At 64.6% G+C, this 15,253-nt stretch overlaps 3 protein-coding genes across 6 annotated transcripts in view; 1 reads left to right on the forward strand and 2 right to left on the reverse strand.

The window, feature by feature from the left end:
• Positions 1-2,056, reverse strand: part of UROC1 (urocanate hydratase 1) — a 33,051-nt gene extending 30,995 nt beyond the window's left edge. For both annotated transcript variants that reach the window (XM_070463504.1, XM_070463503.1), the window contains exon 1: positions 1,915-2,056. In XM_070463504.1, coding sequence (XP_070319605.1) covers positions 1,915-1,917 — 3 coding nt within the window. In that variant the 5' untranslated portion in view covers positions 1,918-2,056. The remainder of the gene's footprint in view (positions 1-1,914) is intronic.
• CHST13 (carbohydrate sulfotransferase 13) lies at positions 342-7,358 on the forward strand. Of its 2 annotated transcripts, none has more exons than XM_020881383.2 (3): positions 342-651; positions 5,198-5,280; positions 5,940-7,358. In XM_020881383.2, exons 1-3 carry the CDS (start codon positions 567-569, stop codon positions 6,780-6,782), a joined length of 1,011 nt encoding a protein of 336 aa, XP_020737042.2. In that variant the 5' UTR covers positions 342-566; the 3' UTR covers positions 6,783-7,358. The 2 variants fall into 2 exon arrangements, with proteins under 2 accessions (XP_020737042.2, XP_070319610.1); XM_070463509.1 differs by lacking the exon at positions 342-651 and adding an exon at positions 847-1,583.
• Positions 7,359-7,994: 636 nt separating this feature from the next.
• Positions 7,995-12,424, reverse strand: CUNH3orf22 (chromosome unknown C3orf22 homolog). 2 transcript variants are annotated; one of them, XM_020881601.2, is made up of 4 exons: positions 12,317-12,424; positions 10,017-10,146; positions 9,165-9,296; positions 7,995-8,336 (listed from the first exon to the last, which is right to left on the reverse strand). In XM_020881601.2, the coding sequence occupies exons 2-4, from the start codon at positions 10,103-10,105 to the stop codon at positions 8,153-8,155; spliced, it is 405 nt and encodes a 134-aa protein (XP_020737260.1). In that variant the 5' UTR covers positions 10,106-10,146; positions 12,317-12,424; the 3' UTR covers positions 7,995-8,152. The 2 variants fall into 2 exon arrangements, with proteins under 2 accessions (XP_020737260.1, XP_070319611.1); XM_070463510.1 differs by having other exon boundaries at positions 7,995-8,387.
• Positions 12,425-15,253: the final 2,829 nt, after the last annotated feature.

Consider the following 15,253-nt stretch of genomic DNA (forward strand, 5'->3'; position numbering starts at 1 on the left):
GACCCCCATGGAGAGCAAGGCTAAAGGGTGGGCTCCGGAGAGGGAGAGGCACCCTTGGCCTGATTCTGGGGCTGGGGGAGTCCGCGGGGGTCTCGTACAGGCGGCTTCACGCAGCAAAAGAGCAAAGGGGGCACCGGGTGCCCCGACCCACTGTGACGAGGCTGCTGGCGTCGCCGGAGGACGGCGCCCCGGGCGAGGGGGCGGAAACAGACGAAACCGCGACGGCGACAGGGCTCCTCCGCCCGGTCTCCGCCCTTTGCGCCCGGGGTGGCTGCTCGCTGTCCCGCTGGACCGGGTAGGGGCCCGGCAGACTGGACGAGCCCACCCCCCACCCCCCGCCCCGGCCCGCCTCCAGACAGCAAAGCCCTTGCACCCCCACGCCTCAGGGGTGGAGTGGTGCACGCGCCGCCGGGAGGGTCCCGGCCCTGGGGCGTGGATCCTGGGCGGCCCTGGGTTTCGGTTCGGTCTGAGCACGAGCCCGTGGGCGGGTCCAGGGGCGGAACGGAGGTCGCGCCCCGGTCCCAGTCCAGCGCGGTCCGGCCGAGCGCGGCGCGCTCCGGGCAACCATGACGAGGCGCTACGGGCGGCGGCGCGCACTGGCGGCCGCGTGTCTGGGCGCCGCGCTCCTGCTCCTGGGCGCCCTGCGCCCTGGTGAGTGCCTGCCTGGGATCCCCGACAGGGTGGGGGCACCTGCGGTCTCCTCCCGGTCTAGGGCCGGGGTTGGGGGGGGGGGGGGGGAGGTGCTCAGAAAGACTCCTGGTCCAGCAAGGGCTCGCGATGCGGTCTCCCAAGGCCGGGAGGGGGACGGTCCGGGCCTCCCAGCCTCTGCCCAGGGACCAGGTGAGCGGTGGGCCGAGGAGGGAAATAGGCCGCCCGGGTCTTTTGTCTCCTTTAACCTCAACCCACCTCTACCCCGTGTCTGGAGCTGTGGGTGGGTGGTGGCCTGACTCGCCGGTCTGGATGGGCCCCTCTGCGCAACGCACCACACGCTGCACCAGGAAGGACTCGGTCCCGAGCACCCGCCTCAGGGTCAGGTGTGGGAAACAGGCAGCCCGTCGTGCACAGCCAGCTGTGTGCAGTGCCTGCTCCCCGGCGTGTGCTGGGTCTTGACTCACTCCAGAGGCCGAGGCACCGTGGGCCGCTGACCTGCTGGCTGCACAGGCCGCCCAGGGCTGGAGTTGCCCAGGCAGAGCCCTGTCCTGACCTTGCCTTTTCTGGGTAGTGTGAGTGTGTGTGTGACAGTGTGTGTGCACATGTGTGTGTGCATATGAGGAGTGGTGGAGGCCGGGAAGGAAGGTGAGTTGAGCCCCACTCATGAGCGGCAGGCTCGGAATTGGGGTGCTCTCCAAATGGCCATGCTCCCAACTCACTGGGAAAGACCCTGATGCTGGGAGAGATTGAGGGCAGGAGGAGAAGGGGACGACAGAGGATGAGATGGCTGGATGGCATCATCGACTCAATGGACATGAGTTTGAGCAAGCTCTGGGAGATGGTGAAGGACAGGGAAACCTGGCGTGCTGCAGTCCATGGGGTCGCAAAGAGTTGGACACGACTGAGTGACTGAACAGCATCCCAGATGCCAGGTGAGGTCCAGGGGTCATAGGAAAACAAGACTGAGCTGACCTCCCCTGGGGCAGCCAGACACCCACCACACAAATCAAACGGTCTCAGCGGTAATGAGTGCCATGAATAAACTAGCAGCAGTCTGGCCGCTGGAGAGGCCCCCTTTCTGGAGGGATGTTTGAGTTGAGATCTGAACAAGAAGTCTTGATCTGAAAGAGGAGAGGTTTCTGGAGAAGCAACCCAGGCAGAGGGCGCCTCCGGTGTTCACGGAGCGGCAGGATGGCAGGGAGGCTGGCACTGAGCGAGGGAGCGGGGGGGCCCAGGCAGGCCCTAGAGGGGCCTGGGACTCACCATCGGCCAGCGGGAGGTCTCAGCGTGGGTTCTGCCAGCACATGGTGCCCGAGGCGGGAGTGAAGCCTGTGACAGTCCCGGGCAGAGCGATCCACCCAATCAGGGCTCCGTGCTGGGGCCGTGAAGCTCAGGGTGGAGAGTCACGACTCTTCCAAAAGAAAAAGGCAGGATCGATTTTTCCTCCTGAAGGGCTTGACCCCGGAGGGCCTGCAGGTCAGCGGGGGGACTGACCGGGCCGGGCCATGCAGCTCCAGCCAGTCTGTTCTTGCAACACTGGCCTGGCTAGAACTGATTAACCAGAAACCTGTGTGGTGACCTCTGCTCCCAGGGCTGGGGGTCGCCCAGCACAGCGTCCCCCCAGGGCAGCCCCAAGGAGCCCTGTGCGGCTGCGCCGGGCCTGTCCTTAGGGTGGGCTTGTTTTTGGTTTCCCCGTGTGGCATGGTGCCCCCCGGCCCATGGTGCTGTGAGCATGGGCGGGGTGGTGTGCGGGCCCAGTGGGCTCCAGGAGGCCTCGGCAGTTAAGGACACACTCTCACTGGGGCCTGGCGTCAAGCCTGCTCCTGGCCCCTTACTTGCTGTGAGGCCTCAGCATGTTTCTTTGCCTCTTGGAGCCTCAGTTTTCCCATCTGTCAAGTGGGATAACAGTAGTTCCGACCCCTGGGGGCATGGTGTCAGTGAGCAGAGCAGGGGCACTGTGCGCTCCTGCCCGGCCACTCCTGTGCTGCCCAGGACATTCCAGCCCATGTGCAGCGGGCCCACTGGGGACCCCCAGATTGCAGGCAGCTCCTTCCTTCGGCCTCCCACCCCTTCACACCCAGCTGGTTCGCTCTGAGCCACTCCAGACATCCAGCAGCTCTCTGCAAGTCTGCTTCGCCTGCTCCCAGCCCGTCCCTGCCCTCCGGGTAGCTCTCTCTGTCTCTGGCACCACTCAGTCCCTCCCCCTCCCTCCCCTTCTCTCTCTCCCTCTCTCTCTAACCTCCTGCTATTTTTGTTTCCTTTGTCAAAGCAGAACCCGCTTGTGGTTTTGCCCAAGTGGCTGCTCTGGGCTGGCCCGGGCCCCTCCCTGGCCCTCTGCCGGGAGGCCTGGGACCTAGAGGCTCGGGGAGGGACTGGGGAGCTGAGGACACAGGCGGGGGACTGGGGCAAGGGGGGGCGAAGGCTGCAGGAAGCCCCGGGGGCCCTCTGGGGACCACCCTACCCCCAGAGCCCCGGCCTCCGGCTGTGTTGGGTGTGGGGGGCGGGGGCTGGACCCAGGACCTTTCATCCCCCTCCACGGCCAGCCTGCCCGCCCGCCGGACCAGGGTTCTACTCCTGCGCTGATGGGGCGGAGCCGGGCGGGGGCGGCCCAGCTCCGTAATCACTGCCCCTTGCTATTCAGGGGCCTCTCCCCTTCCACCCACTGGCTCCTGGGGGCTGGTGTGGGACCCGCTTTCCCTCAGGCTGCAGTCTGGCTGGGAAAGGAGAGGCTCCACCCAAGGGCTAGTGTTTCCAATAGGCTGGGTGCTTCTGAGTCGCGGGCCCTGGGTAGAGGTGGCCTGGTTTGTTGCTCCGTCTGCCCCCCCCCCCCCGGGGGGGGGGCACCAGCCTTTCCGCACCCCCCTCAGGGCCTCCACCCCTACTGGAAAGAGGTGAGGCAGCAGCTTCTGGGGCCTCCCCTCCAGCCGGCAGCCAGAGGACACAGGCAGGCCCTGTGGGCCTCTCGCCTCAAAAGCCTTGGTCACAGCAGAGCCCGGCCCCTGCTCTGGGGGCACTGGAGTGGGCAGGGGGCCTTGGGCTGCCAGGGGTGCGGCGGGGAGCCAGGTGCACACGGAGGGTTCTGCGGGCCCGGCAAGGCCGGTCGGCCTGTCACTGACTTGCTCCTTCAACCAAGTCCACGGGGAAAGCTGCAGCTCCGCGGTGCTCAAGGGGGCTCCCAGGCCTCAGCAGCCTGGACTGTCAGCATGCAGACCACAGGCCCCACTCGGGGGCCAGGCCGCTGCGTTTCAGCGGGCCCCATGCACGCTCGAGTTTGGGAGCCACTGCCTCTGGTCACTGTGCCAACGCAGCAGCTCACCGAACTGTTCAAGTTTGCTTGTTTGCCAAAGATTTGTCTTAAGGAAAACTCTTGAATCCTGGCAGCATTGTAAGACTTCTCATTTTGTTGAAAGCCAAAGATCATCGAAAACTTCTTTTTTCTTATGAATTTATTATTTTCTAATGTGATCCTGAATTATTAAAGATATTCTTGTGAATATTCCATATTCCTATGAATTCAATATATTCTTGAAAGCCATTGAATACATTTAAATTTGCAAACCTCAGTCACATAAAATGTTCTTAGCTATATTATTTTTATGAAAGTCAAACTGTTAGTCGCTCAGTCATGTCCGACCCTTTGTGACCCCATGGACTGTAGCCCTCCAAGCTCCTCTGTCCATGGGATTCTCCAGGCAAGAACACTGGAGTGGGTTGCCATTCCTTGTCCAGGGAATCTTCCCGATCCAACGATCAAACCCGGATCTCCTCAATTGTAGATTCTTTACCATCTGAGCCACCAGGAAGCCCTGTTTCTATAAGGTCCAGTACTAACATCACGTCTTTCATTTCCATTTTTTTGTAATTTGAGTCTTCACTCTTTATTTCTTGGTCAGTCTAACCAAAGACTTGAAAATTTGGGTGATATTTTTAAATTAAACTTACTAGATTTTCTTGGTAAGTATAATCACATCTAAGACGAACATGAGGCTGTGGTGGTTCGGGGAAGACTGAGGAACACAGCAATGAGACACCGAGTGTCCCTCCACTTGGACGCTACCAGTGAAACCTGAATGTACTGGGAGGAGGGACATGCCAGCAGGAGAGCGACAAGCCCCTGCAGGCGTCCCCAGCGGCCACCTGGCTTGGGCACCTGCGCTGCCACCCAGAGCCGGCAGCTTGGCAGTGCGGCCCCCGCTCCTGCCTGCCTCCCCACTGGGCCCTCACCCTCAGGCTGCACGGACGTGGCTGGCAGAGGCGGGGTGTGAGATGGAGGCAGGTGGTGCTGGGTGGTCAGGGCCTTCCCAGAGGGCGATGGCTTCCACATTTCCCCTTGTTAGCTCCTGCCCGGCCCCCTGCAGCTCTGGAGGGCAAGCTCCCTGCCCTGGTGGACGGGGACCCGGTCTGTCAGTGACCCCCGAGGCAGGCGGGATGCAGGGGTACCCAGTCCCAGGGGTGGATGCAGTGTGCCCAGGCGAGTTGGCCAAGCCGCTAGGGCCATGGCCAGTCTGTCTGGTGCCACGGTGAACGCCCCTCCCTTTGCCCCCAGCGTTCGAGAGCAGCGCCATGGGCACCAGCTGGTTTGGCGGGAAGAGGAGGAGCCCCTTGCAGACGCTCTATGACCTGGACCAGGTAGGCGAGCCACCCTCCCCTCTGCTGCCTCCAGCCACAGTGGCCGGAGCCCGTGTGGACCTGCTGTCCAGGGGCTGCGGCCACCTCGGGCTCCGGCCAGAGAGCGAATGCTGGGTTGTGACGGGGCAAACGCCGGGGGCAGGCAGAGAGACCTGGGGGCGTCCAGCCGTCCATCTGCCCACCCAGCCCTCCAGGGGTGGACTATGCTGGGCTCTGGGCAGCAGCGTTCCGCGTGGGGGACATAACGAGCAGCCGGCTGTGCGCCACCCACAGCAGGAGGGACGCAAAGGGAAGCCCCAGGCTCAGTGCCGCTGGGACAGGGAGACCGGCCAGGCATGCCCCCCTCCAGCCCCGAGCCTGCGGGGCCACACACTGTTCCCAGGGTGTGCTGCCTGAGTGCACAGGCCCGGCTCACACGTGCCCCTGCACGTGCCCTCAGCACTACTGAGCACCTGGCAGGTACAGGCCCTGCTCGCTACGCAGCAGCAGGGCACCTGGATCTCCGCCCTTGTGCTGATGGGAGGGGCCTGGTGTAGGTGGAAACCTCCCCTGGGGGGGGCGATGGACGTTGGGGGGGGTGGCAGTGAGCGCCCTGCACCGGATCCGCAGCATCCTCCCCGCCCCTCACCCGGGCTCCCTCTGTGGTCCTGTCCCCGCAGGGCCCGCGCTCTGCCCTGGCCGAGGTGCACCGGCAGCGGCGAGAGCTGCTGCGCCACGCCTGCAGCCGCCACACCCGGCGGCAGCACCTGCTGCGGCCCGAGGACCTGCAGCACGTGCTGGTGGACGACGCGCGCGGCCTGCTGTACTGCTACGTGCCCAAGGTGGCCTGCACCAACTGGAAGCGCGTGCTGCTAGCGCTGAGCGGCCGCGGCCCCAGCGACCCGCGCGCCATCCCCGCGCCTGAGGCGCATGCGCCCGGCCTCCTGCCCTCGCTGGCCGACTTCAGCCCGGCCGAGGTCAACCGGCGTCTGCGCGCCTACCTGGCCTTCCTCTTCGTGCGCGAGCCTTTCGAGCGCCTGGCCTCGGCCTACCGCAACAAGCTGCAGCGGCCCTGGGGCGCCGCCTTCCAGCGCCGCTTCGGCACCGACATCGTGCGGCGCCTGCGGCCGCGCCCCAGCCCCGACGCGCTGGCCCGCGGCCACGACGTGCGCTTCGCCGAGTTCCTGGCCTACCTGCTGGACCCGCGCACGCGCCGCGACGGACCGCTGAACGAGCACTGGGAGCGCGCCCACGCGCTCTGCCACCCGTGCCGCCTGCGCTACGATGTGGTGGGCAAGTTCGAGACGCTGGCCGAGGACGCGGCCTTCGTGCTGGGCCTCGCGGGCGCACCCGGCCTGCGCTTCCCGGAGCCGCCGCCAGGGGCCAGGGCCGCCGCGCGCGACCGGGCCGAGCGCCTCTTCCGCGACATCAGCCCCTTCTACCAGCGGCGCCTCTTCGGCCTCTACAAGATGGACTTCCTGCTCTTCAACTACTCCGTCCCTTCCTACCTGCGGCTGCGCTAGCCCACGGCCCCGGGTGCGCGGCGAGACGGCCTTGCGCGCGCCCCCTTGGGCGGACCGCATCGTCGCACAGCCCGCCTTGGGTGCCTGACGCTGGCCTCCTCGAAGCGCCAGGGCTGGGTGGCGGGTGCGGCCCCAGGACCTCGGAGGACGGAATAACAGGCTTCTAGGCTGCGAGCGCCTGTGTTCTGTCGTCTGTCCTGAACCTAACCGTGGCACAAGATTAGAATGCTGGCTCCGCGCTGGCCCCTGACCCCTGGGGCCCTCCCCACCTCACCTGCCCTGGTCGCTGCGCCGGGCCAAGGAGAGAAGGCCCGCCCCCAACAGACCCAGGGCCGGCTGGCCTCGCCCCGGCCGCAGCAGGCGGTGACCTGCCACCTGGGCACCCTGAGGACCCTGCCACCCGGTGCGCCCCCGGGGGCCCTGTTCTGGCCCCTTCTTGGCTTCAGTCCAGCCAGATGCTCGGCGGTCCACCGTCAACGAGCCCGGTAGGCAATATAGGAGCAGACTAAACAGGACGGTGGTGAGCCCGGGAGCTCATGTGTTTGAAATGCGTTTTGTTACTTTGTGAAAAACGGGTTTGTGTCTCCTTTTGCCATTTGTTCTGGGGTCTGAGGTGGTCTGGTCTTGAGCCTAGATCACCTTCTCAGCAGGAAGTGGGGGCAAGGCTGCAGTGTGGACAGATGGGGGGTGTGCCACGTTGTGGCTCAAGGAAGGGGGCAGTGATACTGGGGAAAGCCTATCCTTTCACTCTGCCTGGGTCAAGCGCTAAAGCCACACCAGCTCAGCCAAGCCCTGTGCCTGGGGCTGCCACCGCCCTGGTATGCTTGCTTTACTACCCAAGTTGTGACAGGCGTGTACATGTGCAGCACACAGTGGCGCACCCTACGTGCACACACACACACACCACTTCCTAATACACACACAGGGCACCAGCATTTTAGACTGTGCTGTGCTTTAAGAACTGCCTGAGTACCCTTCCTAAGACTGTCCCGATCGGGATGGAAAGACTGCCTCTTCCTGCTCCTCCTCCCGGGTGCAGCCGTGGCAAAAAGGCGCCCACTAACAATACTAGGCACTTCCCTTCACGAGCTCTCCCCTGAAGCACTATGCCAGTGTACCCAGCACTATTCCAGAGTATTGTCACCCAGGTATCCCAGGCACCTGAGTGTATTTGCGGGTGAACGCAAGGAAATGACGCTCACACTGCAGGGCTGACCATCATCGCACTTTATGGATGAGAATGTGGGGCTGGCGTGCAGACGACCGTCCGGGGCCGTGAACCTGCAGCGTGTATCCGACGGAGGCCTCGCCAGGGCTCCTCGCCTTCCCATAGGTCACCTCTGCCCAGAGGGAGCTTCCGGTGGCCACTGTCACAAGCGCGTGGGGCCCGAGTGGCCCAGAGACAGGCGGTGCAGAGCGGGACTCCAGGGGGCGGGCGGGGGGGCTGCGGGCCTGGGGAAGCGGCGGGTCAGCAGCGCCAGCTCCCAGAGGTTTCTTGGCGGCGATGGTGGCGGCTGGAGGCAGGACAGAGGCAGGAAATCCGGTGCCCCCATCCTGGAGAAGCCACACAGAGCCCCACGCTGACCCTGGGGAGCTGGCCCGGCCCTGGGCCAGAGGAGCTGGCTGGGGCCACAACCACGACTCTGCCCCCAGGACAGACGCTCCCCTGTCCACCCCCTGCCCAGGCGCCCAGCAGCGGACACCTCCCATCCTCTGCCCAGCCCAGACACGGGCCTGCCAGCCTGGGGGCAAGCCACAGCGGGTGTCACCAGCACAGTGGCCACCTCCCCCAAAGACCACCCTCCCCCTCCCACTCCCCATCTCAGGGGCTCCGTTATCCTCAGACAAACTTGGCCTTTAGCTCCTGGGTAATCTGCCCACTGCCAGGGCTCAGGGTGTGAGGCAGGGCAGTCCTGGGGGCACACCTCAGCCCCCACCCCCTTCCTGCGGCACAAGGACCCGGCCACATGGCCTGAAGGCTCTCAGAGGGTCCAATATGATGGACCCTTCCACGGGAGAAGCTGCGGCCCAGCCCATCAGCCCAGAGGAGCAGAGGTTGAGAGGCCAGGAGCACAGTAGAGAAGACACAGCCTCAGCCCCGAGGACCCGTGCCCACTCACGTCGGTGCGGGTGGTGGGCCTGGTGGGGCCTTTCCTGTCTAACCACACAGTGACACTTCGGGGCAAGGCGAGTGTCGGTGCGTCTTTGCATTTGTGTGTGGGGCCTGGGTGTGTCGCTGCATGTGCAGGGTGTGTGGGAGTGAGTGTGAGTCTCCCTGGGGCTAGATGTCCTTGGCCGGGACGTGCTGTGTCCGTGTGGTGACGGGGGTGGGGGCCGGGCCTGGTCCCTGGGCAGCGTGGGGGCCCTGGGGCTGAGACTCACCCTCGGACGGGGATGGACCTTGTGGGCAGCAGCGTCTTCTGCAGGGGCAGCTGCTCCCGCGGCAAGCTGCTCATCTTCGTTAGCTCCCAGGGCTGCAGGAGCTCTGAGCTGGTCTCCATCAGCCAGGAGAACCTGCGGGCAGTGGGGCCTTGGGGGCTGCGGCCCAGCGATGCGCAGGGGCTCTCGACACTCAGGAACCGTGCTGGGAGGCAGGTGTTGCTGGGACACTTTATGGACGGGCAGACCAAGGGCAAGTGACTTGCCCGGGGACCACACAGATCGGAGGCAGCGGGGCTGAGGTCTGGGGGGGCGGCTGACTGGCAGCCCTGCGGGCCGGGCCCACCCCAGGGCCCTCTTGCTTCATGCAGGGCCATGCGGCCACGCGAGTGCCGCACTGGGCCCCGGGACGGACCGGGGCTGTGAGCTCAGGGCAGGTGCCCCTGCCGCGGGCAGCCGTGAGGAGGCTGCAGCCCCCAAGGTTGGGCTCGGGGCCGCCCTCAGCCTTCCCAGGCCCCTCAACCCAGAGAAACAGGCTGCCTGGCAGAGGACCCCCGCCGCCCAGACCGCGGGCTCCGCGGACTCCTGCCCCGCCCCCACACCCGGACCCCATCACACCCCCCGCAGGAGCAAGTGTGCTGACCAGGCAACAGGAAGCAGCCCGCCAAGGCTCTGGGGGGCCCAGCTCAGGGCCGAAGGGGTGGTGTGGAGCCCGTCGCCGGGGAGCACCGAGCAGCTCACGGTTCCCTGTGGACAGAGACCCCACCCGCTCCTGCCGTGCTTCCCAGAGGGTGCTCCTGCAGTGGGGGCCTGTGGAAGGGGTGCCCCGCCTGGCTCGGGCTCGGGGTCCGGTACCTGTATGGAAACTTCCTGGCAAACTTCTCTTGCATCCTGGCCTTACTCTTCTTTCCCTGGTGGGACTTCTTGGGGGCCTTCGGGTCCATCACAGAAGGGGGCTACACTGGGGTGCACCCTTCAGCCGGAGCTGGAAGAGAGGCCGGAGGAGCCAGTCAGGACCCGAACAGCAAGGCTTCCCAGACAGCGCATGGAGACAGGGTGCCCGGGAGGGTGGTGAGCCCCCCAGTGCTCAGCACGCTGCTCCGCAAGGCCTGCTCTGGTGTCAGTGTGTGTGTGTGTGCGTGTACACGTGTATGCGTGTACACGTGTGTGTGCAGCTGTACGCCAGGCGTGGCTCTGAGTCACCCCCACAGTCAAAGGGGCCCTCGGCTGACTGGCCCTGCAGGTCCCAGGTGTGCACAGCCCCCGCAGCGGCATCCACCTCCACTGCGGCCCAGCCAGGGTCACCTCGGGTCTCTCTGGGCCGTGTGGGGCCTTGGCCGAGGCACCCTCTGGAGACGGGCTGCCCGGTGCTCTCTCCAGGCTGGGTCTGCAGGGGCTCCTGCCCGGGGCTGGGCTGGACTGACTGTCTCGCCCTGGGCCCCGGGAGCCCCCAGGATGGGTCATAATGAATAAAGCTGCCGTGGATGTTCGCGCACAGGTTTCTGCACAAAGCTGTGTCCCTGTTTCTCTGTTGCACGCGCTGAGAGTGCAGCCGCTGGGCTGACGGAAGCCCATCGTTTTAGTTTTAAAGAGATCTGCCCCACAGCTCTCGAGCAGCTGGGCCATTTTCCCTGCCCTACAGTCACGAGTAGTTCTCTTTCAGAGGATAAGACAAGAGTAAGGACGACCCAAGCTGGGGCTGAGGAGGCCTGGGCGTCGGGGCTGAGGAGGCCTGGGCGTCAGGCCTGAGCGCGGGGGCTCGTGAGCCCCTCACCCCAGTGACTGTGCTCATGCGTCCACATCACCATCCACGTGACCCTCACGTGCCGAAGCCACCCCTGCCAGCCCCCTCCTGGCATGGGGGGGGCCCTGGTTCCAGGCGGGGGGCCGTGCAGACACTGGCAGGACTGACCGCACCAGGCGACAGGTTACCCGGGAGCTGGCGCCCCTGAAGCGGCCCCTATTGGCGACTCAAGGCTGGGGCGGCCGGGGCAGCTGCGAGGCCTGCTCCCCACCGCACCGCCCCTGGAGGGCCTGGGGGGTTGGGAGACAAGCCTGGAGGCCTCTTTCCCCCCTTCTCAGCCCCAGCCCCACAGAGCCAAGGGAGCGCCCCCCAAATATGGCGTCTCTCTCGCAGCAGTGGGGCCTGGCCCCCGATCCCCACCGTGGAAGCCGCTGAGCCACAGGCCCCGAGGGCGAAGGCCGCGAAGGCCGTAAGCACTGGTCTGAGCACACACGCGCCCGCACACGCGGGCACACAGCTCCCAGGGGCCCTTTGACCTGCATCTCCACCCGTCCACCCTTGGGGGGATGCTGCCCCCTGCTTTTCTGAGCCTGAGTCTCAGCAGCTGTGTTCCTGTGACCACACTTTGCTGTCGGATCTCCTGAAATCCGGAGAGAAGCCTCGGAGAAACAAGAGCTTCTTTCCCAGGCAGGGGCTGGGTCCCCAGAAGCCTTGGTCCCCTAGGGATGGGGCAGCCCTCTGCACCAGGGCAGACCTCGGGCGAGGGACCCGGGCTGGTATTAGGGCAAGGTCTTCAGCCCCCCCGGGAGCCAGGCCGGGATGCGGGGAGCGGGCAGGGGGCGGGGTCCAGGACAGGGCGGCCCGCGGGGTGTCTGTGCTGCTCCCTGCGGCCCTGGTTTACTTCCTCCCCCCCCCCCCCCCCCCGACGGCAGACAGGCCACCACAGCCCTCTTCAGGTGAGGAAACCGAGGCTCCAGGGGGAACTGACCTGCCTGCATCTCCAATCCCCCACCCTGCAGTATGTGGGGGAAGAGGTGGCATCCAAGCTACATGGCTCCCACAGTCCTGGAGCAGCTGGGCGACAGAGGGCACCCCAGCAGTGACCACAGATGACACGACCCTGCTGCGGGAACCCACGGCCTGGAGGAGACAGGCAAGGGCCCCCATGCCTCCCGGGTCGCCTGCGGACCCTCTTGGTCGTGGGCCTGGGCCTGCATGCTGCGGGGAGCCCGCTTCCACAGGCAGGGGGATGCCGCGGGTCCAGGCTGCCGCCCCATCCCAGCGGAGATGCTGTCAGGTGTGGATCAGAGCACCCAGCAGTGACCCCACCCAGGAGGATGCTGATGTGAGGGCCAGCCCCCCTGCAGCCAGAAGGGTGTGCGTGAGCAGACCCCCAGGCCCAGGTACTCACTGGCCACCCTGTGTGATGAACCTGGGGGAGGCGAACGCTGGCCATGGTCCTGGCTGCCATGCACCAGGCCCTGGGCCCAGGACACGGGGCCAGGCCCGCAGCCTCACCCAGCGTCAGAGCCCGCCAGGTCACAATCAGCGACTCCTGGCCAGGGAGGGGCAGTGGGAGTGGCGGTGTGGGGCTGGGCTGGTGGGCACCCCGTCTCCGAGGACCCTGCGTGGGAGCTCCTGCAGCCACATGCGTGGGAGCAGGGCACACACGAGGCCTGGAAGCAGCAAACAACCCACCTGGGCAGAAAAAATTTCCTTCTTCGGGACTTCCCTGGTGGTCTGGTGGATAAGGCTCCACCCTCCCAATGCAGGGGGCACAGGCTTCATCTCTAGTTGGGAACTACGAGGCCAGGTGCCGAGCGACGCGGACAAACAGTAAAGAGAAGCTCCTTCCCTGGCTGACCCTGACCTGAGCCCAGGCGCGGCCAGGCTGAGTGACTCAGGGGAGGGCGGGCGTGAGGGTGCAGCTCCGGGGTCTGCTGCCCCACGGAGACCCCACTGGGCTGGGAATCGACCGGGCCGCCAATAGGTGGGCAGCGGGGAGCCTGCCAGGGCGCGACCCCAGCTCAGTGCGAGGACTGGGGGCTGGAGGTGAGCGGACGGTGCAGGCAGCAGGGCCGGTGTCCGCCCTCACATCCTGGGTCTTGACCCAGAGGGTCTCGGAGCAGCCCTGACGTGGGGCTCCAGTCCAGGGGCTTGCTGGGGGCATGATGCAGGATGAGGCCTTCGGGGAGCCCCGTAGGGACCCCTCTTCCCAGTCCCCCTCCCCTCAGCACTTCCTGCCCTGAGGTGGGGCTGGGAGGCATCCCTGGGTCAGCAGTGAAGTTAGCCCGCAGCAGTGGGCTGGGGGCAGCAGCCTGCTGGGGTCCAGAGGTGCGCGCAAGGCCAAGCCCGTTGTCACCGAAGATGGAAACGAACGGAGGGGCAGAGCGAGCAAGATGGGGAAGGAGGCCTGCAGACCGTGGAGCCCCGGGAGCCCCAGGAACCCCGGGAGCCTGCAGCTGCGCAGGGTGCTGAAGGGCCGGAGGTCCCGGTGGACTGGGCCCGTCCTGAGGAGCGCCGGCAGGAGAGTGTCCACCCGGGCTGGGCCGAGGGCCGCCTGCCCGGGGTGGCGGCTGTGAGGGGCGCCGGGTGGGCACCCCCCAACCCTGCTGGGGCCCAGGCTCGTGACCCTCCTGGAGAGCCCCGTGTACACCCCGTGGCTGGGTGACTGGGACCCCCAGGGGCCCTGTCACACTGGTGAGGTCACGGTGCCCGGGGGCCCAGGGCTCCGGCCCAGGCAACGGCAGGCCTGCGGGCAGGTGGGGCTCCGTGCTCCTGGTTGCTTCTGCCCTGTCCCCTCCGCAGCAGCCTGACGGTCTAACACCAGCGCTGAGAGGAGGCCTCCACCAGGAGAGCACGGGCCGGGTGAGGCCACCAGTGACCAGGTGTGCGTGGAGACACCTGGCATCCGTGTGGAGAAGGAGGCGAGGGGGCCGGGAGCCCCAGGGTGGACCCGGCGGCCAGCAGAGCTCACTCAAGGAGAGGCGTGGCCCCGGGAGGGAAGCGCTGGATAACGGGCGGGCCCGAGGGACATCCAGGCGAAAGCCACACGCTGTGCGCACTGAGGCCTCCACGGCAGGTGCACGCGGCCCTGCAGGGAGACCACGAGTCCAGTCTCGGTCAGCCTCTCCACCCTTCTGCAGGCCCCCACCCCGATGCGGGCAGGTAAACACCTGGGTCTGAGGTCCAGGTGCATGACGCCTGGCCTTAGACGGGGGTGTGGGCGCCGCTGGGACATCAACAGCAACTGAAGACACGCGTCCGGAGCAGAGTGCACACAGCAAAGAGGGCCTCGGGCCTCGGGTTAGGAGGCCCTGACGGTTCACGATCAGGCCCACAGACAGAGACGACGCAGCGAGGGGGGTCACCAAACCCGGCCTTGTGTCACCTGTGACCAGACCCAAGTCTGCCTCTTCTTTTCCAATGCGGACGCCTTTTGCTTCTTTTTCTTGCCTGATTACTCTCTCCGGAACTCCAGGGTGAGTTGAATGAACAGTAGGCAAAGCAGGCATCTTTATCTTGTTCCTGACCTTAGAGAGAAAAACCTTTCCATCTTACCTCTCAATACTGAGGACGGTGTGATCTGAGTTTTTCACCTGGGGCTTTATTGTGTTGGATTTTGCCAGATGTTTTTCTGTACCAACTGAGACGGTCACATAGTTTCCAACCGTCATTCTATTAATATGGTGTGTCTCATCGACTGAGTTCCTTATTGTGAAACACCCTTGCACCCTGGGAATAAAACTCACTTCACATACAGTCCTTTAGAGATTTGCTGGATCTAGTTGGGTACTACTATCCTGTCGAGGACCTTTGCACCTGTAATCATCAGGGTACTGGTCTAGGTTTGCTGGTTGCATCTCCATCCGGCTTTGGTAGCAGGAGATAGTGCTGCACAGAACGATTTGGGAAGTGGTCTTTCCTCTTCAGCTTTTTGGAAGATTTTGAGAGAAACTGCTGTTAATCCCACTTTAATGTTTCACAGAATTACACCATCTGGTCTTGGGCTTTTTTTTTTAAAGCTGTTGGTTTGTTTCTTTAGATCAACTTTATTAAGGCATAACGGATACACAATTAAATGCAGTTTAAAAATTGTGATAAAATACACAAAACAGTAACCATCTTGACCATTTTAAAGTGTATGGTTCAGTGCTAAACCAGTCAATCCTAAAGGAAATAAACCCTGAATATTCACTGGAAGGACTAATGCTGAAGCTGAAGCTCCAATACTTTGGCCACCTGATGCGAAGAGCCAACTCACTGGAAAAGACCCTGATGCTGGGAAAGATTGAAGGCAGGAGAAGGGGACGACAGAGGATGAGATGGTTGGATGGCATCACCTACT

The sequence above is a fragment of the Odocoileus virginianus genome, unplaced genomic scaffold, assembly GCF_023699985.2.
Source record: "Odocoileus virginianus isolate 20LAN1187 ecotype Illinois unplaced genomic scaffold, Ovbor_1.2 Unplaced_Contig_3, whole genome shotgun sequence".
NCBI lineage: Eukaryota > Metazoa > Chordata > Mammalia > Artiodactyla > Cervidae > Odocoileus > Odocoileus virginianus.

Excerpts from the sequence above, each read along its gene's own strand:
- CHST13 (XM_020881383.2), top strand. The coding sequence starts at position 567 with ATGACGAGGCGCTACGGGCGGCGGCGCGCACTGGCGGCCGCGTGTCTG. Across the intron at positions 652-5,197 it reads CCTGGGCGCCCTGCGCCCTG|CGTTCGAGAGCAGCGCCATG; the intron begins GTGAGTGCCTGC and ends CTTTGCCCCCAG. Across the intron at positions 5,281-5,939 it reads CGCTCTATGACCTGGACCAG|GGCCCGCGCTCTGCCCTGGC; the intron begins GTAGGCGAGCCA and ends CTGTCCCCGCAG.
- CUNH3orf22 (XM_070463510.1), bottom strand. The coding sequence starts at position 10,105 with ATGGACCCGAAGGCCCCCAAGAAGTCCCACCAGGGAAAGAAGAGTAAG. Across the intron at positions 9,297-10,016 it reads GCCAGGAAGTTTCCATACAG|GTTCTCCTGGCTGATGGAGA; the intron begins GTACCGGACCCC and ends CACTGCCCGCAG. Across the intron at positions 8,388-9,164 it reads AGGTCCATCCCCGTCCGAGG|GGCCGGGCCAGCTCCCCAGG; the intron begins GTGAGTCTCAGC and ends CCTCTGGCCCAG.